Source organism: Catharus ustulatus, chromosome 14 (assembly GCF_009819885.2).
Source record: "Catharus ustulatus isolate bCatUst1 chromosome 14, bCatUst1.pri.v2, whole genome shotgun sequence".
In the NCBI taxonomy this organism is placed as follows: domain Eukaryota; kingdom Metazoa; phylum Chordata; class Aves; order Passeriformes; family Turdidae; genus Catharus; species Catharus ustulatus.
This window is the reverse complement of record NC_046234.1, coordinates 1,613,697-1,639,453: the sequence shown is the minus strand read 5'-3', so window position 1 is coordinate 1,639,453 and position 25,757 is coordinate 1,613,697. Positions and strand designations below refer to the sequence as shown.

The window sequence follows — 25,757 nt, the reverse complement described above, 5'->3', positions numbered from 1 at the left end:
ATCTCTACATTCGGCATGTTGATACTTGGAATTGTGCTGTCTTATAAATCATCTCTTATTAACGCAGTAGGTTGCAAACAGTTTCTTCTTTATATTTATATGCATGATTTAGTAAACAGTATTTTAGTATCAGTGGGAGCACATGCTATGCTTCATGGCTTTCAACCGTGTGACCATTCAAGGCAGAACAAAAGCTTAGAAATTAGAGTTTACATAAAACTGAGAAGCGTAGAAAGCTTAAAAGGCTGTGTAATTCACTTCTGCAGCAAGAGCACAATTTTCTCTAACATTGTTTGCATAAGTTAGCATTTATGTTGTCAATTTGCAATGATGAATGTGTGATTAACATTGCTTCTAGGACAGAGGGGAACTGGTAGCTATAGCAAGTCAAGAGGTTCTCTGGTTAAAACTGAAGTAACTTAGGCATTGCATATTCTGGCAGAGAGAATTTCTTAAACTCCTGTGTATTTTTAATTCACTCCTTTAGTTAGGAGGAAGGAGCAAAGAGTGAAATGTCATCCCTGATGAAGTCAGCATCCCAAAATATGTATAGATTCATAGAATCATCTAGGTTGAAAAAGACCTAAGATCATCAAGTCCAACCAATTTATTTAATTGAGGCCAAGATTTCAGCAGCTTTATACAGAACAAGGGCTTCAGGACTGGCATCTGTGTTTGGTTTAGGGTTTATAGTACCACTGACATGCAGAACCCCTTTAAAGGTTCCTGGGTAAGTTCAAAAGTTATGTTCAAAGAGCAGGTATTACAGGAGCAAGAGCTGTATGCGCTTGTATCTCCCTGCTGCAGGAGGAAAGGTGTGTACAGACAGCATTTTTCCAATGAATCATTTTCATATTCCAGCTGATGCACGGTGAGAATAGCGGGGTGCTGGGTTGGTAAAGATTAAACTGGTTTGAAATTTGTTCAGAAACAAATTAAATATTCATTCCTTTTTCTTGCCAAAGATTTCTGCTTCTGGCTGTTATACAGACTTCTCTCTATACCCACTTTCTGCAGGACACATTAGATTGATTATTTGTTTTCTCTAAGTGAGGCTTGGTTTTTTGGGTCTGTATTAACCAATATCCTGTTTATTGTTTCATTTTCTGAAGGACAGAGGACATTAAAGTAACAGTAGAGGAGCTGTTCAGGATGTTCCTTTCCTTGCCCACTTGTTCCATCCTTCTTACGAGCTGTGCTCCAGTTTCTGATACCATGTAGGAGAAACTTCAAATTGCTCTTTTAAATGTTTTGTCCTGCCCAAGCCTAGAGGAGAGCTCTAGATTGAGTAATAGATCATTTTCCAGTGCAGGCAGTCAGCAGAAGGGCACTGGGCTGGCAGATGTAAGGGTGCTGGTGTCAGCATTCGGGGCAGCCACACACAGGAGGCTGGAGCTGTTATTCTTTAGAGGAGTAAGTGTGAGTACTTCAGCTGTTGAAATAAAAATGCCCCTTTTTTCAGACTGAAATCACATTGTTTCTTACTGTTCTGTGAATTTGAAAGCTTTTTTCCCTAGGTTTGACCTAATTGGAGGCTCTGCCTCCAGGCTATTAATTCCCCAACCATACCTTTTGACAGAATGGCACTTGTAGTTTGGTAAAACCACAGGACTAAGTGTTCTGAGATATTAAAAGTATAATACAATGTGCAGCAGAAAAGAACTGGGTTGTATCTAGTTATCTAGTAAGTAGAAAACCTACCTCATAGTTTAGGAACACGTACATCCTGTTTCTTCTACTTGTGGTGATTGCATAACTGTGCCAGTGTTAGGGCCTGAAAAAGAAAAAAGTATCTTACAAATCCTGGGAGGCCCACATAGCAAAACCATCACTTTCTGCTCAGTGGAGAGGATCTGCAATTCTCCAGCCTAGACATTGCTGTGAGAAATTAATGTAGTCTACAAAATTACTGCAAAGTGTTCCATAGGACTTCAAAATTAATGGACTATAAAAAAGGATATAAAACAATTCTGCTGGTATTAAAACTGAGGTAAGATGAGGTAATACTGATGGAAAGGCATTGAGTCTAAGACTGATCTTGATTTACAGCCAGATATGAAAGAAATGCTCTTGTACTACAGTTTAAAACCAAGAGGTGAAGAGCTTGTTCAGTCTTCAGCTGTCTGGTTAATAACTCTTGTCCTTAAATGGAACGTGGAAGTTGCAGCCAAACAATATGCGTGACGTGATTGCTGTAAGTCTTCAGATGACTAATTACAAGGCATCTGTACAGAGATCTCCTGCTAGCAGCACAACACAGGAGCAGGCAGTAGTCCTGTTCTTCCAGATCCATTTGTCAACAGCAATTTTTTTCCTGGAAAAATTTCCATTATAACAGTGCCATTAATACCAAAAGCAGATGAATTGCTAAGGAAAGACAAGATGGGAGGGCTCTGAACCTTTGTTTTGATAGGGCAGATCTCTGTTGGTGCCTACCAAGTGAGTCTGGTAATTCCATCTGACCTGAAAAGTATCAAAGCTATTGATTATTTTTTTTCTTTTTTTTCATGTCTTTATAGTGAATGCTTTTTGGCCTCTTGCATGCATCTTGCTCGCGTAGGATGGCAAAATAGGTAACTCATCCTACATTGATACCTTTATTCAGACATTAGTGATGTTTCCTGTGATTTTGCACAGGGGTTATTAGAAAAATCTTGTTCACAAATTTGCTGTTCTGTAGGCTGTAAGTTGTTCCATTTGAAAGCAAGACATAGATCACACATATTTCTATCATTGTAAGTGTAATTGCATTCACACAAATCAGTGAATGGAAAAATCGTATTTGTAGTATTTTCTTCGCCTTAATTTTTCATTAAAATTTGGAAGAAAATAAACCTTAGGCTCATGATAGTCGAGGTTGAATTTCCTGTTAGTTTCTGTGGCTTAAGCTTATTGTAAAATCACATTATTCTGGTTTTGTCTAGTCATGATATTTGATGTTTGGGGTTTCTGTGCTTACCAGCTAAAGGGCACATTTCAGTGTTTGCCACTAGGATTGCTTCCCTTGCTGCATGGGGACTTAGGGGGGAAGGCCATGAGAGAGTGCCAGGTCTGCAGTCACCTTTCAGAAGTTCACATGTATTCAAGTCAAACAAGGGGCTGTTGTACTGCAGCATTGTCACAGGGAACAGGGATCGATCACAGCTCTGGAGCCACCGTGCAAGGAAGCCAAACCTTCTGTCGTGGTCTCACAGGGTGTGTGAGCACAGCCCCTGTTTCCTGCAGCTTTGCACTCACAACAGGAGCATGAGATTTTTTAAGGGAAAGCACACACCTTGTTCTTTTCATTCTCTTTTAACACAGCTTGAGGTCCCTGATTTACTGAGGGAATAGCTGCGGAGGATCTCAATGAGTGGTGCAAGTAAAGGATCAGTGCACATTTGCATCAAGTCCACTGATGCTTGTGTGCTGATAGGAGATCAAACTCTCCAAATATAACAGCAGTTTTTAGGAGGTGATTTACACATGCACACCTAAGCAACAACTTCTAGTACCTGTTGTTACTATATTTGCTTTAAAGATGCGAATTGGGAGAAGCTGTAGTGTCTGGTAAAAACAATCCACATAATGCATACAAGCTAGCTAACAACCAATGTCCTTTAATGGTTAAAGTGACTGCTTACATCCCTGGTTACTCTTCCTACATCCTCCCTTCCAGTCACCTATGAGCATGATGAATAGAAGGAAGTCTACGCTGTGAAATTTCCCTACTTATAGTCCTTTATCTACCACCACACCTCATTACGAATGGATCTGCCACCTTTGCAGCCTACAACTACCCAATAGACCCCAAAGTGGACTTTACTCTGGTTCTCCTTACCTGAAGAATTGGGGAATTGCAGTTTTTAAGCACACTGGTGCACGCCTCTGGTAACTTGGAACTGCATTATGATTTCTCTCCTCACACTGTAAAATGACAACTTAATGTCCATCCATGCTCAAATTGCTTGATATCAGGAGGGTCGCAGAGCCCAAAGTAGTAGGAAGAATGTGATTTTAGCTTATGTTTAATCTTAATGTGGAGAAAGTGAGTAGTAGTTTTAATTGCTTGAGCCTCCTTGAGTTCTCCTCGTAGCCTGAGATATGACTTTGATAAAATGTAGTTTATGTTCCTCATATTCAGGTACTGCTCTGGCTGCTTACTGGTCAGCAGGAGGCATTTTTTCTTGGATTTAGGTATATAATGTGAGTGTCTGTTACCAAACTGCAGCCAGCATGCACAAACAGAAACCTACAGATGTGCTAAATGCACTTACTGCAGTGCCAGGTCCTGCTGTACTGGAGTGGGATCGTTGCCCAGGAGCATTTGGGATTTGCTGTTCATGTGCAAACCAGTATACTACCCAACACAAAGGGTCTGCAAGTAACTGCTGCTATTTAAAAGGTAATGTTATATATCAAATCCACTTTCCAGTGTTTAAACACACCGGCACATTCTCACTTCTTTTTCACCAACTGTCCCTAAATATTAGCAGAACAGTAAAATCTATCTTGAGTGTGGATAAATGAGCAATAGAGAGCACAAAACTTTCCAAACTGTGAATTTAAGGCACGGGGGAAAAAAATTGTCAAGTTTTCTTGTTTTATATGGAAAATCGCCAGTTCCGTTTCTCATTGCATGACTGTTTTTGTCAGAACAGATAGAAACATTTTGGGCTGATGGGCAGATAGATCTCGCTGAAGCTTGTTGAAGCCACACAGGCTGAAGTCTTGATCACTGAATGCTGCAAATAGTTTGCTTCTGGCAAATGCATACTTCCAGTTTTGGCAGTGTCTAGTATTGGAAAGAGACAGAGACTGATAGATTCTCTAGTCTGTTCAGTTAAGCAAACCTTAGACTCAGGTTTTATACATTGCAGAGGGAACAGTGTGCAATATGCCTTGAGAAAATACTGGGGGGAAAAATACTTCTGTTTATCTCAAGCTTCTGCCTTGCTGAGTCCTTCCACCAAAATTAAATGTGCTCCATCTGTCAAAATAATTCAGATATGCCAGATCTTAGCAGCCTGTTAATGACCTGGATTCCCCAGGTGTCTTGCTCTGGAAAGCTTTGTGCAAAGCTGCAAGCACATTAGCAAATCCCAGGATCTGTGGTGAGACGGATGTCTTTCCCCACCTGCCCCATCTCCTTTTACAATAATTTCTTTTCCTCAAGTAAACAAACAGAAAAGCCAACACCTGGTATATCCCAAGGTTACAAGGGTCTTGAGACTCTTGGTGAAAGAAGGTTTTCTGACTTCCATTCTGCATATCCCAGTCATGGATTCATAAAATTCAATTTATTAAATCAGGAGAGCCTCTGGCCATGCTGCTGGACAAGGGCAGCTGCCAGGGGAGGATGTGGATGGCAGAATCCCATTGCTCTCAGTGCTCACTCGAAGAGGCTGTGTAGGTGTGGGAATCACTGCTGTGGGCTGGATCTGTCCATGGCAGTGAGTGGAGTGGGATTGTGCAGATCAATAATCAGCACCTTGCGGTTGTTTTAAATCAAGGCTTGACTCTCTGACAGGCAGCAGGTACAGGAAGAGGCACTGAAATACCTTGCTTGATGTTTTTCCTCTCTCATTTCTGCAATATGTTGACCTAAATAGGAATCTCTGGTTAGAGGTGGCTTGTTTCTGGTGGAGGGGTCAATTGTGAGGCTGGAGAAACAAGGCTCTCCTGTATAGGATGTAGCTGCTCCTTCCCAGGTTCCCACTTGCAGGTGAAGGAAGGCATGAGTTCCAGGTGAAGAATTAACAGGGGCTGGCAGGAGTGCCATGGGTAGCCTGGCTCACGGGGAGAGCTGGAGTAGCAGCTGAGGACAGCTGATATGTTACAAGAGAGAAAAGGCTGGTAAAGCAGGGAGCTCAGTCCAGAGGTGCCCATGTGTGGTTGGTTATTAAAATCCAATGGACCCATCACAGAGTATGTGTTTGTTAACAATTTGATCACTCTGCTTCAGTTTTTGCCACTTCCTTTCTCCCTTCATTGAGTAATAGCAAGTTCCTCAAGGGCAGCCCCACCTCCTAAGTTTGGGAGGTGCCTGATGCCCAAATCACCTTCACAGCAACCCCAGTGAGCCCAGCTCAAGGAGGGCACAGCCAAGGACTGGCTTCTCCTGCTGAGGCCGCCTTTCCCTCCTTGCACAAAAGAAGCCTGTGGAGCACTGTGTCCACATGGAGGGAATCAGTTTGGTGCAGGGAGGGAGTGTGTGACAAATTAGCTGTTTGTAACCACAGCTGTGCAGCTTCTGTGGACAGAGCAGAGTAAACAGTCATTATATATTCTAGATGTGCTGCCATGTCAAGCCAGCAGCACTGCTCCTGCGTGACTTGGGTCTTTCCCAGAAAGACAGTCTGCTGGTTTGGAGATCACTGCTAAAAGCAAACCTGAGATAATGGAGAACTCATAATCGGATATTCCCTGAATCAGAGAGCTGCCTTTGTTTCCCAGGTATTCCCAAACAGAAGTTAGCCTGTGCATGTCAGTGCATTTTAATGCATTTTGACAATGTCACAAGAGCCCCTTTGTTGCTTGTCTGCTTCGTCCTTGCTGGCACATCTGAATGAAGCTTTCCCATACTGAGCCATAGGCAGCTTTCAGCCAGCTTAGGAGAGTATGTGTGTGTGTGTGTGTGTGTGTGTGTGTGTGTGTGTGTGTGTGTGATGAACTTCTAAAATACTTCCATTCACTTCTCAGGTATTCAATTTGAAACAGAGCTGTCCAATACACTAATCAGAGAAAGGGGAAAAACATGGTTTGGTGTTCTCTTTTCTGATGATTTTGTCAAATTGTGTAAAAAAAAGGAGAAAGAGCTGGAATAAATCGGGTCCTTCCTGGGGAGTCTGGAACCAGATGAAGGAAGTTGATAATAAAAGTATTTTTGGTAAGGAAGGGTCTAGAAAAGCATGGGTAGGCTTTTAAGAGATAGTCTTGCAATGTCTGGGAGTACTGAATGAATGTTCTGCAACTCTCAGCTTCTTGAATTAGCAAGGTCAGGACCTCCTGGTTCTAAAAGTTGTAGCGCCTTGTTGCCACCACTGTGGTTGGCATGTCTGAGCCACACAGGGTCCCAGTAATATTCCTGCCCCCTGCCCTGGTCAGGGCTGCCACAGCAGCATGTGCATGGAGAGCTGTCACTGGGAGCTGGGGCTCCTCAAAGCCAGCACCAGCCCAGAGCACGTGTAGGAGTAACAACCACTGAGGGATCAGTGGGGAACACTGAAGACAGTCTCATGCCCAGAGCAAGGAGGGATTTCTGTTTATAATGGAAACTTCATACTTCAGTGCTGGTAACCGTGGTCTATTTTTTACACTGGTGATGTGCTTGAAGCAGGATGATGGTACCCAAGTGCCCCTTTTAACCAAAATTACTCTATGATTTGTTTAGTTGCTTTAAGGAGCCTATCTTTCTCTCTCAAGTTTGGGGCTGTAGTCAAATCTATCTTCAAATCTATCTTAAGCAAAAGCAATGTTATTAATTTCTGTGGAGCAATACCTGCCTGCACTGGAAGAAATTGGTCTCCTGGACTTTATGGTACGTGTGCAAATACTCATATGGGAACAGGAATCTTGCTTTTCAAGAGAACATGACACCCAGCTAATTTCACTGCCTCTCTTACAGCAAATCTTCTCAGGAGGGCTAAGCAACAGCATCCTATTTAAAAGTCCTGTCCCAGTTTTGGAATACCTGTGCCATCGGAAAGCTATGGCCTTATTTTATCTGTTTATATCAAGTAACAGTCTAGGAGAAATGAAGTTTTGTTTTCCCATCATATTTATTCCCCAGTGCAACAGTTAAAAAACTATTTTTCAGAGTGTTTAGAAACCCCACATTTTTCCCTGATAACTCAGAGCACAGGAATGTCCTATGACAAAAGAAGAGCTGGCAAGGACATGCATGCCAGCATGTCAGCTGGCCAAGGGTGGGAGATCCTCCACCACTTCCTGCCTGAAGGTTCCCAGGGTGCAACTTGGGAACACACTCTCTTTTGGATAAGTGAAGCCCCTGTAAATACTCTCTATACATGTCTGAGTTTTAAATATATGTAGTTATGCTCTACCAACATGTTTCAGCCTACACAGGGCAACATCTGTTGGAACATGCAATTCTGGCTTAGTTTTAGCAGAGAAAATGAAGGAAAACAATTTCATCCATCACTAGACTAACACTTGGGAGAAGATTTAGGCCTGATTCCATTTCCTAAAGCTAAGAAAATTTTGGCCTCATCAGCAAATGTCTGATGGTGCAGCAGTATCTGGCTGTGACGCGGGACCGTCTCTCACAGAGCAGCAATCCTGGCCCAGCACAGACACTGCTGCCCAAAGAGGCTCTCAGGTAACCAGACAATGTGCACTGGAAGCAGCTCTCCTCAGTTCTCCCCACCTGTGGTTTTTGAGCACAGCCCACGTTAAAGCAATGTCACTGGAGATCACCAGAGACAAGCACTAATAACTCTATAAGGGGCAGATCTTGAGGAATAAAGGGAAAATACCCAAAGGCTACAATGCCAAAGCTGCTGTGTCTGGTAAAGAAGGGTAGATGAACACCTCCTAAAAGCTTTTCAGCAGCACATTGTAATCTGCAAACCTACCATGATGATCATGGATACGCATCTTGTATCATCTCACTGTCTTCCAAATGTCTCTAAACTGGATACCACATGACAGTGTCTGATACTAATCCCAAACTGCATCTACACCCTCAGCAACTTAGGCACAAATCTGCCATTGTCCTTCTGCCCACCAATTTAGAAATAAGTGATGAGAGGTGTGAGACCAGCTGAACGAGCCACCAGGCAACCCTGCCATATTTCCAGGTCAAAGCTATACAAGTTTGTGAGCAATTTCAGAAAGAGAGGCTGAATTTAGGGGTGGACATCAGCTGTTTGCACAGTGCAGAAGGAGCTGCACATGGCGTGCTCACCCTGTGCCCTGCAACCTTCACACACCCTCTGATGACAGTGCTGTGACACTGATGTCTGAGAGCACCAGTTGTGCAGTGGCTGAGGTATAACTGCAATGTGTTTTAAAATGAGTGCAAAATTTAGAAGTTAGTCATATGCAGCATAGCCCTAGAGTGGATCTGGTTATGCTGGGGTTGTCGGGGGAGAACTTTTTTGGTGATATGAGCTTTTATGAGATGGGATTTTTTTTTTTTTTTATAGCACTACATGATGGGAAGCACATGGACTTGTAGCCCAGAGCTGGGAGAGGCTTTACTGGGAGCTGGCTTAGAAGAACCAGTGTTCTTTCATTTTCTCATTGCTGATCAGATACTTTTCTACATACTGCTTCCCTCTATTGATAAACAAGGTCATAATGCTTATTTCCCCTAACTTGAAGCAGCAATGTTAAGGTCTGATTAATCCTGTGACATACAGGTCATGCTTGTTAAAATTGAAAGCCATAGATGATTTTATGTGGAAGAGATTGCCATATCCTGAAATAGTATGAGAAGCATTGTTTTCAGTTTCACTTTCTTTATATGTAGCGGGCAGGTTTCTATTCCCTAAGATTTGTGAATTTACTACTCCATTTCTTGTAGATCAAGATATTTATATAATTGTATTTTGAAAACATGTCCATTTTTATGAATGAGTGGCAATCGTTCAAAAGAATGAAGTGCACAATGCCTTAGACATAGAAGAATAAACAAAAATTAAGAAGTTTAGCTGTTCTTTACTCTTTCTGGAATTTAAAACATCTGTGATTAGGATGTTTGAAAGTCTGTTTAGATAGATAGCTTAAAATTTCTTTTGTTTTGGTTAGTTTAGAAAGTATGCTAGTTATTTCAGATGTTTGGCCAATAAAGAATGTAAAACAATTTAATTGTCTCAGGTCTGAATTTAATCTGAGTCACTAGCAGAAGGTCACTAAATTCAGTCCAGGGTTTCATTCAGATTTGCCATTTAGACCTAAAAAATGTTACCATAAAAGGTTGGCATGTTTGTTATGCAGGGAGTGTAATGTCTTAATTGAAATGCAACCAGAAACTATTTTAAAAACTTCTATTACAGTTCTCATGACAAGACAGTGTTTTGTAGCTTTAACATCTGTTTTAAAGCCAACTCATGAGATTTAGCCTTTGTCTGCTATAACTCTTTTCATTTCGGTGAAGTTGCACACATTTAAATCCTGATTGAATTTGTCTCACATTATTGGCTTTTTAATTGTATGATTTAATTTTCTTTATCTCCAACCCAGTGTTGTATTGTGGAGCTTCAGCGCATGTCAGAATATGGTCAATAATGGATCCTTTCATCTTCCTTTTATATTTTCACAGTTACAGGGATCCATTAAAAGAAAACTGGAAGATGATAGCTCTCCTGCCTCCAGTGGCGTGCCTGATGTCACTTTCCCAAATGACAGTAAAAGACTTTGTCTTGACAATGTAAACCTTGCCATGAGCCAAGGTGCCAATCCCAGCATGGCATGTCCAGAAATGCAAAGTTCTCCATTCTCCGCTGGTCACAACACTTCTTCCCTGGGAGTCACAGGGCATCCAGTGCTCCTTGAAAACAATCACATCAATGGTGGTGGCACAGGCTCCCCATTCTTAGTGCCACCCAACACAGAAATAAATCAGAAGGGGTCAATAGAAGGGCAAGCCAACAACATTGTCCATTATGATGAGAAAGGAAGCAGCTTACAGTCTGTGGACCAAGAGCTTCAAGATCTATTGGAAGAGCTGACCAAAATGCCTGATCCTTCTCCCAATGACCTGGATCTGGAGAAGATTTTGTGCAGCAAGGCTGAAGATCCACTTGGTCTGAGTCATTCCCAACCAAATATAAGTACCACTCCAAAGTCCTCCCCTCAGACTTCCCACTTGGAGAACCATGTTGCTAACAAAGATTTTTCTCCAGGCTGCAATCCAACCAGTGGAGGATCCCCTCAGATGAGACCATCATCTGCTGGAGCTAACTTCCAAGTTCCTCCCTCAAACAAACCTGCTGCATCACCCATCTCTACAGCAGCTCAGAACAAAAACCAGCAGCCACCAATGCTCCCAGTACCCTTGCCCAACATACCTGGCTCCAGCTGGCATGCTCAGCAGCTGAAGCAGCTGGCAGCCAGCAAGCAGGTGTCTGGTACCAAGCAACAAGTACAGGCTCCCAGCTGGCCTACTATGTCTCCTCCTGGTCTCTCTCCGCCTTACAGGGCAGGATCATCCCCACACCATCAACCGTTCAGTCCTCAAAATGTTATGGTGTCTGGCATGCCTGCTAATAATTTACCAGGAAACAACATTCAGAGTCCTCAGAACACTCTGCTTTCAAGCATGACTTCCAGCAGCACCCCATCCAATGGCCCCTCTCCCCCTTATGGCTCTGAGAAACTCTCCAGTCCAGCTCTGAGCCAGCAACCCTTCAGCCCTCAGAGCTCCATGCTGCCTGCTCTGACCGCAGCCAGCTTGCCAGCCAGCAGCATTAAAAGCCCACAGAACAACTTGGTTGCCAGCATGCCCTCCACAAATACTGGACCTTCTCCACCGTACAGGCCAGAAAAGCTCTCAAGCCCTGCTCTGCATCAGCAGCCCTTCAGTCCTCAAGGTACATTAATCTCTAACATCACTCCCACCAGCAACCCTACAAGTATGCAGAATTCGCTTTTTAAATCAATGACTACAAACCAGACCAAAAATATGAACATAATTATGCAACAGCCATCCAGTAGCTTACAGCCAGGTCTGGTGAATGAGAGCCCTGTTAGCCAAGACCAGTTTTCTTTCAACAACACCAAACCACTGTCTCACTTTGCCTCAGAACCAGCTACTCAAAAAATGTCTCCTCTGACAGCAGGACAAGGACAGCAGTCCCTCATTCACTATCTCCAGCAGCAGCAGCAGCAGCAGCAGTCTCCAGCCACACAGCAGTCCCAGCAGACCAACAACAGCCAGTTTCTCCAGCAGCAGTTCCGTCAACTAATGCAGCCACATCGGATGCAGAGACAGATGCAGTCTGCCACACTGCCATCTCAAAGCAGACAGGTGAGGACCTCTCTTCTATCTTACATGACTTATGTGAAAGTACCAAGTCATTTATTTATTTATTTTCTTATTTTTGCTTTTCTGTTTGTGTTTCAAATGCAATGCCACTAAATTTCTGAGGTGTGCACAGTGCATACATGCAGAAAGCAGTAACAATCTCTGATGTTATCAGAGTAAATTTATTTCTTTCTTCAGCTAGAAATGTACCATCATTCCACTATGCATTGCCTGTTTTAGCTTGGTGGAAAACTCTGTGCTACTTTAAAATAATTTTTTTACATGTATCGGTGATAGTCTCTTGTAAGCTTATATCTATATTATGAACTCCAGAGATATTTTCATTGCATGTTTCATGTTGTCTTTTCAGAGGGAATATCTTCTTTTTATCTTAGTGCCCTTCAACAGATTAATCTCTGTGTTATGCTTCTGAGGCTAGAAAAGATCAGGTGGGGTGAGAAGTGAAGTTAAAATTTGTCCTTCGCGGACAGCAGGTCAAACAGTACAGCTCCTGAATAGCAAAGAGGCAGACTTGAAATACCTGTTAGTAGCATTTGCCAGAAGCCATTTCTTGCTTTGGATGAGGGCCATTCCCCACCCATGGTGATCTGTGATACCAATCAAGCTGGTAAATGCAAAAATGCATCTAGTGAAAGTGAGGCTGGTTTCTGTCCAGCGACCTTCGCAGTGAGACTCAGTGAGAGCTGTGAATCTGCTACTACCCCAGATCAGAGAGGTGTGCTGTGAACGGGTCCTGGGAGCAGGTGAGGGCTGGGAACTGGGTCTGACAGCAGCCTGTCTGTGAGGAATAAACGTCTTTTTGTTTGGAAGAGTAGTTGGAAACACTGAATCTCACCACCAAACCAAGGGCTTTGTAAGATCCCTCCAAGCTGCTTAGCTGTGCACACAGTGTCTCAGCAAGGGAAGGACTGAGAGAGACGCTTCTCTCCCAGCAAAGCAGAGTCTGATCGCTGGAATTCTACCGGGATCTGCTTGAAAGCTGAAGTGTGAAATGCACTATAGAGCCAGGTCCTCTGTGCTCTTCTTCCCTACAAAGTGACTGTTTTTTTTAAAAGGGGAATTTCATCCACCTTGGTGTTAACGCTTGTGTAACTAAATATCATAATGTCCTGTGATAATAATGAGAAATGGGGCATAGTTACTAAATATCAGCTTCTGAGTGGTTAGTCAGTGAGAGGCATTGCCACTGTGCTTCTTCAGGATCAACTTGCTCTTTGCCAGGTTGAGCACACTCCATTCTCCCTTATTTCATGCAGTAGCCTGATCAGGGGGGCAGGGAAGGACTGGTGCCTCACTGGATTCACTTATGCAGGTGTAGAACAGGCAACAGTGGGGCACATCTAGTGCTCTTTAAATGGTACCAGTGAAAGGCTCCTTATTCAACAAAGACCTGGAGCAGTTTGTTGCTTCAAGCGCTGCTTGTGTCTGGTAGGACCCAGATTAAACAGAGTAGAGAGCATTGCTAGCTTGGGATCCAGGCCTGTGGACAGACATGACTGAAAAGAGCAAAGTGCAGCCCTTCCATGAATTACTGCCCACCAGATGTTTTACTCTGGTGGCAGGCATGGGTAAAGAATACATTCGTGGTGTTTTCCTGCATCTTGCATGAGGACTAATAAGTTGTTAACCACAGTGACATGATCACTTTTGATCATACATCCATAACCTTTGAGGTTTTTTTTTTGGCTACACCACTGAGTCTGTGAAGTTGGAACGTCCTTGTTGGATTCCTGAGGTTTCTATGCCCCGGTTTTCCCTGCTCTGCATTTTAGTCTTACACCTCTGAACCCCTTGTATCACTGATTAGACACAAAAATTGGCCAAATGTCTAATTGGGCAAAATGTTTCTTCTTCAAGCAACTTTCCTGGTGCTCTGCCTGTGCTGCATTTTCAGCTTGTTATCAATGTCAAAGAGAGAGTTATTATAATCTTGCTGCTATCAGTAAAGATCAAGAACAGTTAAGACAATGATGACAGGTGATGAGCATTTTACATTTTCAGACTAGTTAGGTAAGCTTATGGTGCCTCCCTCATTTTAGAGGGAAGACTTAGTACAATAATTATACACCAGGTGACAGGGCTGCAGTTTTACAGTCTGTTGAGCTGCTGAAGAAACATGGTGGATGTTTGGGAGTGGAGCATTTTGTAAGGTTTTGATAACTTTACTGCAAATCTCATAGAAGAAAATGAATCCTGAGTGCTGAATTGAAAGAAAGATTACATAGGAAAATTATTCTGTGTAGGAATACTTGCATCTGAGATACTATGTTTCTTGGACTCTAGCATGGAGATCTGTTACTTGTCTGCAATAGATTTCTTATTTAAATTGAGAGATTGGTACTGAATTTTGGACCCCACCTGCTCGTACCGATTTTATTGCATTAGAGTGAAGTAGCCCCAGTGACTGTGGTTTTGATTTCCAGCAGTGCATCCAGAGCTGAATTTGAGCTTTGCAGAATTAAAATGCCAATTCCCTCCTGAGGCAGGTGATGAATAGGACTTTTCAAGCATAGAGCAGTTGTTTCATTAAAAGGCACAATGTTAAAGATTCAGAAGATGGCGAAGACAACTTCTGCATCTCAAAAATTAGTAAATTTCTGGTGGAAAATTGCCCTCTTTTAGCCTCATTCACAGAAATTTGCTCAGAGAAGAATAATAGCATTCCCTGAAAGGTTGTTTAGTGTTTAAAGGTCATCCCCTTCCTCTCTGTGTGTGTTTGCAAATGTGACTAAAATTTATAAAAAGAAGGCATAGTTCTCTCTTCTTTGGAGCAAGAGGTGTGGCTTGTACAGAAGAGGAATGTGGATGGTGGCCAGTTGGAGGGAGAACAATATACCATGAAATTTGATCTTTGTAGCAGGCACAGCAACATGGAGAACAGAGGTAGACCCAGAGTGAGCGTTTTGCTGTTGTTTCGCTGTTTCATTAAAGCAAACACTCCACATTCCAAAAGCGTTACTGCTGGTGTGTCACAGCTCTACCATTTTTGTAGTTAGTTATGTATCTTTTAAGTGTAATCAGTCTGTGCCCCAGATCCTGTCTTGCCTGGACAACTGCTGAATCTGATAGGGCTAATCTCCCCCATCTGAAGCACTGTGTCTTTATTGCTGAGCATGGATGGGTATTGATTGAGGCGCTGACAGTTTGCAGTGTGTGATAGTGCAAAGCCTGGTGGGGCTAACGCTGCTCTCTGGCTATGGACAGGTTTTCATTTTATTCCTGTAGCGCTGTTGCCTGTGAGTGAAATTATACTCAAAGGTCTGGACTCGTAAATTCCGAATATAAAGATGGTAGTTAATGCCAGAGTCAAAGATAGTCTCCAGAATTATCACACACTTTTTTCAGGGGTAAAGCTTCGCCACTTGACTTGATTGCTTGTTTCTGGGCACACAAAAACTGCATTTGCCTAGGCAGGTTGACTAGTTGGGCATCTCCCTGATTTTCGTGTCTAAATAGTTTGTACTTGCAGATTTGCTGTTCTGGAATGTCAGATACACTGGGCCCAGTTCTGCCTTCAGCAATGCTGATACAACATCCCACTTGCAGAAGAGCTCTTCCATTCCTCCAGTGTAGGAACAGACCCAGGGTTCTGTGCAGGGGAAGGAGGGATCCCCTCCTCCCTGAAGGCAGGAAAACCAGCTGGTGATCTTCACAGTTTAAGTCAGGCTGGAATACAATAAACCCTTTGGGTGGCTATTTTTTTTCAAAGCCCAAGCTGATTTGAGTTAAAACTTGGGAGTCTCAGGGAGGAGGGCAGGATTGCCCACTGATTGCTGTGTGTGTGAAATGCTGAGAACCAAAACTCAGCTGAAAAGGTTGTTTTGTTGGGGGGATGTAGGTGATAAACAGCCATTGTCTGGGAGGGACATGCTGTGTCCCTGAGCCCCACTTGCACCCTAGGAATGAAATGTGCTATTCTTAGAGCTCTCTGCATTCCTGCTAACATCCAGAGCGTTGTACACTGGATTGTCAGTGAAGGGTATATAAGTTTCATCTCCATTTCCAAAAATACTGAGAGAGAAAAAATTACAAGAGAAGAGACAGAGAGAAAACTAATATTATTTACAATAAAAGTGGCTGTATTTTGACTACATATGGGCTGCATATGAGATAGCAAAGAACATGCACATGACTGTGGTAAAAACAATACAATAACAATACATTATCTGAGTTGGAAGAATAAACTGTAGGTTACAGAGAAACACCAAAACTTCTGAGCTAGCTTAAATATACTTTTTTTTTAAGTTAAAAATATATTTCAGAGCATAAGTTTTCTAAACATAGAAACAAAACTGAAGAAGAATTGTTATAAAGAGGACACTGACCCAGAGGTTAGAGGTCAAAGGCTAAATAACTATAATAGAATACAAAATACACATTTTATTAATATGAAGAAATTTTACTTCCATGACCTGATTTCTGGGTGCCATATATTATGGGAAGTTATTTCTGCCTGTGAAAAGTTAGTGCACTGTGTCTGTTAGGTAAGACTGTTCTGACTCAGCAGTACTTTATAAGCTCTGATGCAGGTTCAGGAAGAGTTTGGAAAAGCAGAGAACATAACCTGCATCATCTGAGTACATACAGTCCTCCTGCAAGTACAGAGGAAAATAATGTTCTATTTGGAATTTCCAAGATGTCACAAGGCATCCTCCTAATACATAAAACAATTAGAGTATCAGGCATTATTAAAAAAACCAAAAGTACTGGCCAGATTTCACCTGCAGTTTCAATCCCTTACCCTTTTTCTTCAAGTATCAAACTTATTTTAAAGACTGAATGAAATTCTGCTGGTATCTCTCCTCTCCTCTCCTCTCCTCTCCTCTCCTCTCCTCTCCTCTCCTCTCCTCTCCTCTCCTCTCCTCTCCTCTCCTCTCCTCTCCTCTCCTCTCCTCTCCTCTCCTCTCCTCTCCTCTCCTCTCCTCTCCTCTCCTCTCCTCTCCTCTCCTCTCCTCTCCTCTCCTCTCCTCTCCTCTCCTCTCCTCTCCTCTCCTCTCCTCTCCTCTCCTCTCTCTCTTTCTCTTTTCTTATTTCTGGGGATGCACGTTTTTAAAATACTACCTTTTTTTCCTTTTACCAATGCTATGAGGAGGAAACCAGATTTTATTTCAAAGGACAATGGTAGCACAATACCAAAGCAAAGCCCTTGAGGGATGGAGAGCTTTTGAAGGCAAAGAAACAAGCCCTTCCACTAATTAAATGCCTTTGAATAGAGGAATGCAAGAAGCTGGTGATGAATCTGGATTACAGAGAGAAATAAGGCTGAGCCTGGAGTTTGACGTCTCCACAGATGTAAAATCATCATCTTGAGTGGTCATTTCTGAATTGATATTTATCTGAGCATATGCAAGTGAGTTGATATTTTTTCAAGCTTGGAGATTCTCTATTCTGTTCCCAAGAGAGTCTGAGAGGAACTTGACTGAAGCTATCAACTGATATCTTCTCTCTTCCCTCCCCTGTGAATAGATAATGTCAGATAAGTTTTGGAAAGTAAGAAGTAAACTTGTGGAACAAAATGGGGTGTTTGGCCTCAACATATCAACAGTAATACAACATTTTCAGAAGTGCAGTAATCAAGATAAAAAACCCTTAATTAACATCTGATCTTCTGAGCCTATTGCTCTTTTGCAGCTTTTTTTTTTTAATTGCATGTGCTGTCTTCTTGTGTTTTGGGTATTTCAAAGCATTTACCTGTTATAGTGGAGCCCCTGCAACCATGTCTTAATCTTCCCACTTCTTTGGCTTGCATTTTAAGATGTTTGCAGGTACTGAGCTTTCCAACAGCTCTGCCTAATGCATTCCTAATTCCTTCTAGTTTAGCTCTCTGTTGTGCTGACAGCACTCTTGGACACCATGCAACACATCATTAGTGGAAGCAGTCTACAGAGGAGAAGCTTGTAAATAGACCAAATCCTTCTAAACAACATGTGGGGATCATCCTCCCCAGCTCTCACCTTTTGGATCTGAAGTAAATGTGGGCACCAAAGCTGCAGCACTTTCCTCAACACAGACGTGTCTTTCCCTTGGTTACAACCTGTTTAATAAATGGAAGGTGCTCTGCCAGCAATTGAGCATTTAGGACACAGACAACTCTATGGGAATCTCACACTGGACAAATCAAAGTCCAATTGGAAAGCAAAAAAGAGGCTCAGGAGGACTCGCTGTAAACACCAGTGAGGAGTGCTGGAGGCGTTCAGGGAAGTCTCTCTTTGTTGTGTGCAGGACAATGAAACGATGCCTGTGGATGTGCTGTGAACATGTAGAGGGAAATGTGACTTACCCCAGACAAATTCAGGGCAAGGTGCTGCATTTCAGCCTGACAGGCTGCTTGCAGTATTTCCAGGTGTTTAAGATGGGGGCTGTGTATCAGGGCTGCTCCCTGCTCCAGTCCAGGCATGGCCGCAGAGCCCTGGCTGACCAGAGGAGGGGGAGCCATGGCATGGGGGCTCTGTATGACCCCTGAAAATCCCTTGCTTTTGTGGTTTTCAGCTCTAAGCAGCAGACAATTGCTTCCTTATACTCTGCAGTGCAGGATGGGAGACAACCTCATCTCCCATAGGTGTCGGGTAGGTGGTACTATCATGTTGATTTGCCAGTTGTACCCAAACCCCTCTGACCCTCCCAGCCCAGGTGGGCAGTTCCTCTCAGTTTTCCAGGCAGCTTGGTAGCAGTTCACAAGTGTTCTGGGCTAAACATTAGCTGAATCAGGCCCCATCTGCAGATTTTCTTGCCTTTTTTTCTCCCACATAACCCATGTTGCTTTCTTTATTATCACAGATTAGAAGAAAAAATCCATATGCAGAAATCTTTAATTGCAAGCAGTTGAGCAAAAGGCTTTGGAACATACATATTTTCTCAACAGTGATGTTGGATACAATGAAGTTTTAAACATCCTGGGAATCTAGGGGGGTACTTGACAACCTTCTCACTGCTTGACTTCAGGACGAATGCCATAATCTACTTCTGTGTATCATTCTTAAATATAATTCTTAAAAATAACAACTTGTAGAGTGGTTAGTGATGGGTAAGGTACATCCTCACTTACAAGTGAGCACACCCAAAATTCTTACATTGCAAAGGTATATTAATGGCCTAGCATGCTGAGGAATAGCAATGAGGAAATGGTTTCCATGACCCTGTTGTACACCCAACTCATTTCAACTGTGCTGTAAATCCCCATTAATATCAGAACATCTTCATTCCATTTTCCCCATGTTTTTGGAAGGTAGGGTTGGATGTTGTCTGTATTTTCTGTCTCTTTCTTAGTAAATGACAGTTCGAGGAGCTTATGTTGAACTAAAAGCAGCCTGGCTTTTGGAAAATGTGCTCACTTCCCTAAAATGGCGCCCTACTTATTGCCTCAAATTTGATACCTAAATTAATAAATAATTTTAATACTTTCCACAGTGGTACTGTTAGAGCATGGTATCTAACCTTGATTTGTGGGGTGCTTTCTATCTGGTATTGTCTTGTCATAATCTAAAATTGTATCAGTACTTCACAAGGCAAAAATATGTACAGAATCAAAGTCCAATTTAACAACTAGAATAAGGCAAACAAGTGGGTAGAAGAGTCCCTGGGATGCTGTTAATGCTGTGCCTGGCTCCAGCAGGGCAGGGTGACGGGACAAGTCCCTTTGCCTTCCTGTTCTGCTCCTCTGTTATTCCTGCTCAGCTGCAGTGAGCGCTGCACACCAGCTCGAAGTACAAACATGTTTTGATTCAAATGCAATACCTAGAAATAACTTTCCTGGTAAAATGAACTCGGTGGGTTTTTGGTTTTTTTTTTTCCTTTGGGCATTTTGGAGAAATTTCAGTGTGTGGGTGGGGGAAAACAAAGCCATGGCTGTAAACAGGAACTGATATTGTCTGTGGGACTGAATGGGGAGAGAAACTGAACTGGCCTCGGTGATTCTCTCATACATCTGTGAGTCTGGAAACACTGGGATGATTCACAGTTTGCTGATTAAAACAGCAGCAAGCAAAATGGGGTGAATTAACGGCCATTTCAGAGCTGCACTGGATGGCAAATATCTCCCCAGAACAAATGATGTTTCATGAGGATTGCTTAGAGGAAGAGGTAATGGGTCTTAAATACAAATTAGAAGCAGTCCCATCAAAGCCGTTAACATTAAGGTTTGAAAGCCAAACACTATTATGAGCTGTTTTCAAAAACTGTACATTTAGGAAGCCTAACAGTCTGTCCTGCTGGCTGGGTAATATTTCTTTCTCAAGCACTTTGGATATTTCAAGCAGCCAGCACTAATAATTGACAGAAATCCACAATCAGAATGCAGCAGCCCTTCTTAGTGCTTTAAAGGCTAATCATTCTATCACATGTTTTAAAGTTAAATTTTTTTATAGCACATATAAGCAAATATCATCATTATCAGTACATAATTCTGAAAAGCACTACCACTAACAAGAAGTAATCCTATATTACAGTTTAACCCTTGGCATATAGGAATGTTAAAGAATGAAGGTAGTAAATGCATTACTTCAGTATAAATAATATTCTGTATAACCAGCAAAATTATTTAACGTTTGTCATTGAGTTAATGAAAATGCAATTCCTTGGATCAGTGTCAGGCAGATGCAGATGTGAATGCAGGTTATGCACAAGCTTCACTGAGCTGTTTTTCCCCACTACAGAATTGATGCAAGACCCACAAGGAGGTTAAGCCCTTTAATGTAGCCACAATAGTGTGATATCCTGGCCTAAGACATTACATTAACAGCTTGATCTTGTAAAGATTCAAACACACGCCTAAATTTACACAGTGGGAGGTCATTCCAGGACGACTGCAGGATTATTTCTGAGAGCAGAGTGAATCATGTATGTATCTAAGCTTTGTATGCTCAAGAAAGACCAAAGGTCTCTTCAGAGGTGAAGCAGAAGGGTGCAGCAAGGGGCCAAGCAGTCATTGACAATGCTATATGAGTGCTGCAGCAAAAAAAGACAGGGAGGTGGAAGCTTTGATGCACTTGTTCCTGCCCTAGCTCAAGTTTACATTTGAATGATTTTGGGCTTTTCTAGTGATTTTGTTGTTGTTGTTGTTGTTGTTGTTGTTACTGGAGGTTTTCCCCTCTAGGGGCTAGTACCAGCATTTTACAAACTTGTCAAGCTTCAAATAAATGAATGTTGTAAGCAGTCCAGGGGTTATTTGAAGTCCTCTTGTGTTTGTTTTTTAAAGTCATCAATTGCAGAAGGAAAATTTGCCCCTTGTAGGAAGAAAAGCTACCCCATCCTCTCAGGCAAAGCAATAAAAAAAGCACATGGGGAAAGAAATCTTAACAAAACACTTTTTCCCTGTCTTTTGTGATTAGCAGGCTGCTAATGTTAATGTGTTTTTTCCCTTTCCAGCAAGATGAGGACATGCTACCCTGTAATATCAGTAGTATGTATCCCTGTCATAAACAAATCTATTTCTCTTAGTCCTTAATTACTCAGGGCTTTTGAAAGCTTATCTTTGCATAATTATGTTTAATATTTCTTTTACTCTCTGGCATTAAGAATAAACAGTTAGAGCACTGGGTTGAAGGGTAGTTTACAGGGCACTCATACTCGGGCAGTCTGTTTTCTCTCCCGGTTGCTCTGAAGGCTGTGTTTAAGCAATGAATGAAGAATCATATGAGCATTATGATTTTGTTTTTTACAATTCCCTTTTACTCCTCCTTTCCTGCTCAGTCAGCACACTTTCTGCAGTGGCATTTTAGTTTTCTACATGGAATTGTGTTTAGCAGCATAGCTGCATGATGAGTATGAGATACTTTTTTCTCCTTTCCCTCCCTCCCCAAGAGATGCCCTGTAACTTCCTCTATTAGTCCATTAATAGCCGTAGCTTAAAATTCAGTCTGATCAAAGGAGCAGAACGAGGTTGAAAAGTGCAGATTCTAGGAATTGACTTGACTGTTTAGATTCCCTGCTGAGCTCATTTAGAGCTGGAATGAAGCTATTCCTGTTGTATTTTTCGTCCTCGGCTCTGTGCTAGCGCAGTGCTGAGGGCTGCGCCAGGGAGCGCGGAAGGCAGAGCAGCCTCTGACTCCCCTGTCCCAGACCCGGGGCAGCATCCATCCTCTGCACCAGCACAGCACGAGTAATCTTGGCTTGGTTGGATAAGAAGATCAGTGTTTACATTGCTTTAGTTACTTGACTACAGGAAGAGTGGAGAACCAGTTCACTGAAGGAGTAAATCTTGATGATTCTGTTTTCAGTTTAAGCATCAAGTTTCTATCTCTTGAAGATCTTTACTAAAGTTGGGGCACATGCTACGAGTGGGAAAGCAAGAATTAAAGCAAAATGTAAACGGGAAATTTGTAAACAACAAGAAGTTTCTTGTAAAAATTTTCTTTACACTATAGTGAGTCACTTCAGGAATATAGTTGGTGTTAATGCCTATTTATACATGCAGTTAGAAACTGGTGCTGTTTTCTCTCATTAATGCTCTTGTTTTTCTTGTTTGCTTAAGGCAGAAATGCAGACTGCCCATACCTGTGGTGTTTGCTGCAGAATAACATCTGCTTTTGCAATTCTTACACATCTCAAATTCCTGTTGATGTAACTGGGAGTACAAGCTCTCCAGGAACAGTGTCGGACTCTTGATGTCATTATTTGTGATTCTGCAGTTCCCCAAAGTGTGCTACTATCTCTCAAATAGAGTCACTTCACAAGTAAGTTCTTACCTCATTAAGGTGAAGTTACTGTGCTTTAGTTTATGGAGAGCTAAATAATAATCCTTAAATTTCTTCCCATATAAAGCATTTATCAGAATGGTGGGCTAAAATCTTGCCTTGTCTATAATTTCGTACTTTTTCTACTTATGAGAACAGTATTGAGACATTTCATAAGATGAAATGCTGTCTAGCTGCATTTAAAATACACATTTTGCATATTTCTGTCTTGATCAAGCTGGGGGAAGATATGTACCTGCTGCCTAGATTACTGTCAAACATAACTGAAAGTAAAGTTGAATTGTGCTCTGTGCTCCTCTGATTGGGTACTAAAGGGCTTTTATTGCCCTGCCTCACTAACATTGTCCAAATAAAACCTTTTTTGCCAGTTTCTGAAGAAATGGCAGAACAAGTACCACCTTAGACAGGCTGAAGAAATCCTGTGCCATGGATTATAAACCAAAACAATTGGCCAGAACAAGGAATTAAAGTAATCCCTGATATTAGGAACATGAAAAGGAGACAACCTTCTGTACATGTGAGTTCTAACCCAGCTGCACCACAGGCTCCCCTCTATCACTGTTTCTCCACACCTTTACAGGGCAGAAAACAAAAGCCCAGCCATTCAGCTGGGGAACTGGAACACATGCTTGCAAATGTTACAGACTTTAAATGCATTGTATTTTTAACAGTAGTTCGTGATTGGAATGACAGGAAGGAAATGAGCAGAAAACATACTATTCTATCTCTGTATAAAATCTTGCTTGTGAAAGATACAGTTACCATAATAATGATGGGACGCCAGTTGATTCATTGTTCTGGGAGACAAGTGCTGAGCTGGAGAGCCAGCGGGGTCATTTTCTTGCTCCAGCTCCACTTTGGTTGTTTGCTGAGGAAGGGCAGGAGAGGGTTATAAAGCTGCTGCCACTTCATTCTGTTCATGTTTTTCCTCAGAAAAGAAGAAACACCACCAGCCAAGATCTTTTTCCTTTGGAAATTGTGGCTGGGAAGGGCCCCTTTGGCTCGTCAGACAAAGTGGGCAGTCAGACAGCCCCTTTCCTGAATACCAGGCAGGCACCAGACGGCTGAAGGAAGAGAGGCACCAGGCTGAATTAGATTGCCTCCTGCTTTGGACCGTACGGCAGGGAGGCAGGCTTAATTGCTTTGCAGCTGTTCATTTTTTCCCCTTCTCCCTCCCCTGCCTCCTCTCCCTCCTCCCAGCTGACTCCAGAGGCAGCCCCTGCTCCAGCCCCTGGAAACCTCCCCAGCTTGGGGGCAGAGTATCAGAGGTTAGTGGACTTAATTTTTCAGTCTTTATACTCTTTCCTCAAGCCCTGCAGCAAATGGCAGCAGAAAGGAAACTGTTAAGGAAAAATTGGTGTAACTTGGTGATTTGTTGTTTTTTTCCTGGATTAGCTGGTGCTGCTAGGACAGGGGCAGGGCAGCACCAAGCAGGTGGTTCAGATGGCATCGTGTCAGGAGAGGCAGTAGGGTGTCATCACCAGCAGGGCCTGCTATCTTGTCTGAGCAGACAAACCTGGAGAACCTTCAAACCAGCCCCGTGTGATGTGGCACTCCCTGCAGGAGGATTTACAAGACATTTGGGGTTTGCTCTCCAAAGGTGCTGCTCCCTTTATAGAGCTCTCCCAGCCTCCTGCCAAGCGATGTGACCGTCAGCTGGGCTGGTTTGATGATGGTAAAAGAGCCTTGACACCAAAATGGTCTTGCTATGACTATTCAAGGCAAAGCTCTTTTGAACCTTGGAGAACTTGCAGTGTTCTCCAGCCCTCAAAAACTGCCCAGGCCAGACTTGTGATTTGCATGTATCAATAATCCCAAACTGTCTGAACCTCATGTTTGTTCAGGAAACAAAGTTTGTTTTCTTAATTGCTCTCATTTGCGGATTTAAAAATTTAAAAGGTGTTTCCATGCTGGAGCAATGAGGCTGTGGGCAGCACTGTGCTCACCTGCTCTGCAGAGAGGGGCTGTGCTTGCCTGCTACTCAGCCAGCCTTCTCAGTTCTGTTCACCTCCAGCAGCAATGTCAACCTAACCCAGTTTTTCAGCTGGAATTGAGTGCCACAGGCAAGCTTCAGAGATGTCTCTTTAATTCCTAAACTTGTAGAATTTTGTGAATATTTTCCCTCCAGTTCTACTGACTCATGCAGCCCAGGGAGTGGAGGCAGTGAGAGAACATGAAGACTGTAAACCCAAACCTAATTTACTTATCTGGTAAAGCCAGTTGTCAGTAAGCCTTTCACCTCTCTGTCCACAAAGACAGTGCCTCCTGTGAGTCTGTTTGGCTCCCAGGTATAAATATGGCATCTGTAGTACTTGACTGTCCTAGGTCAGTGCACCTTCTGTGCTGAGATGCCCTGTGTGGGTGATAACATTCCAATGGGAAATGCTGCTGAGCACACAGCCCGGTGCAGGGCACTCAACTCTATGTTATTGGAGGCACAGGCTGTCGTGGCACACTAATCTCTTTATTCTGGACCTGTTTACTGCTTATATTGTTATATCCTTAACAGCCTAAACCAGGAGGTGGGCACCAGTGCAGGGTTTTGACACATTTCTTTGGAGGCACAGAACTGTAATGGGGATCATTGCTCAGTGCCACTGGGGAGACTGAGGGTGTCATTCCTGGAAAGGGAGTGTAGCTACGAGATGCTTCAGTGCTCTATGTAAGAAATGGTTTTAGAAATAAGTTACAGTAGCATGGCAGTGACTTATTTTCCCCATAATCTGTTTAACATGCAGCTATGATAGCTCTGCCAGTTAGGTTTGAATTGAAACTGTCTCCACAAGATACAAAGGCTCTCGAGCCTCATTGCTGAGACCGGAAATCCATTGTGGCTCTTGATTAATGCTGGTGAAATCGGAAACCTTTCTTGGGGCAGATAATGATCTCACAAATGAAAATATAACCTGCTAATCCTGAATTTTAACAGGATGGTTATGCAACTCCAGGCCAAATCCAGGATGGGTCTTATCTGTGCAGCACTTGGTCAGAAAGGCTTTGCTGATAGGGAAGGATGGGTTTGGACCCCTGCAGTACCCTCTCCTCAGGGCTCCCCTGCTTAATGCCAGGCCTGT

General features: G+C 42.7%; 1 protein-coding gene across 1 annotated transcript in view; it reads left to right on the top strand.

Moving 5' to 3' along the window:
• The first annotated feature begins 10,222 nt into the window (after nt 1-10,222).
• The window catches only part of MAMLD1 (mastermind like domain containing 1), a 34,881-nt gene continuing 19,346 nt past the window's right edge, over nt 10,223-25,757 (top strand). The window contains exon 1 of the mRNA XM_033072571.1: nt 10,223-11,974. Coding sequence (XP_032928462.1) covers nt 10,223-11,974 — 1,752 coding nt within the window. The remainder of the gene's footprint in view (nt 11,975-25,757) is intronic.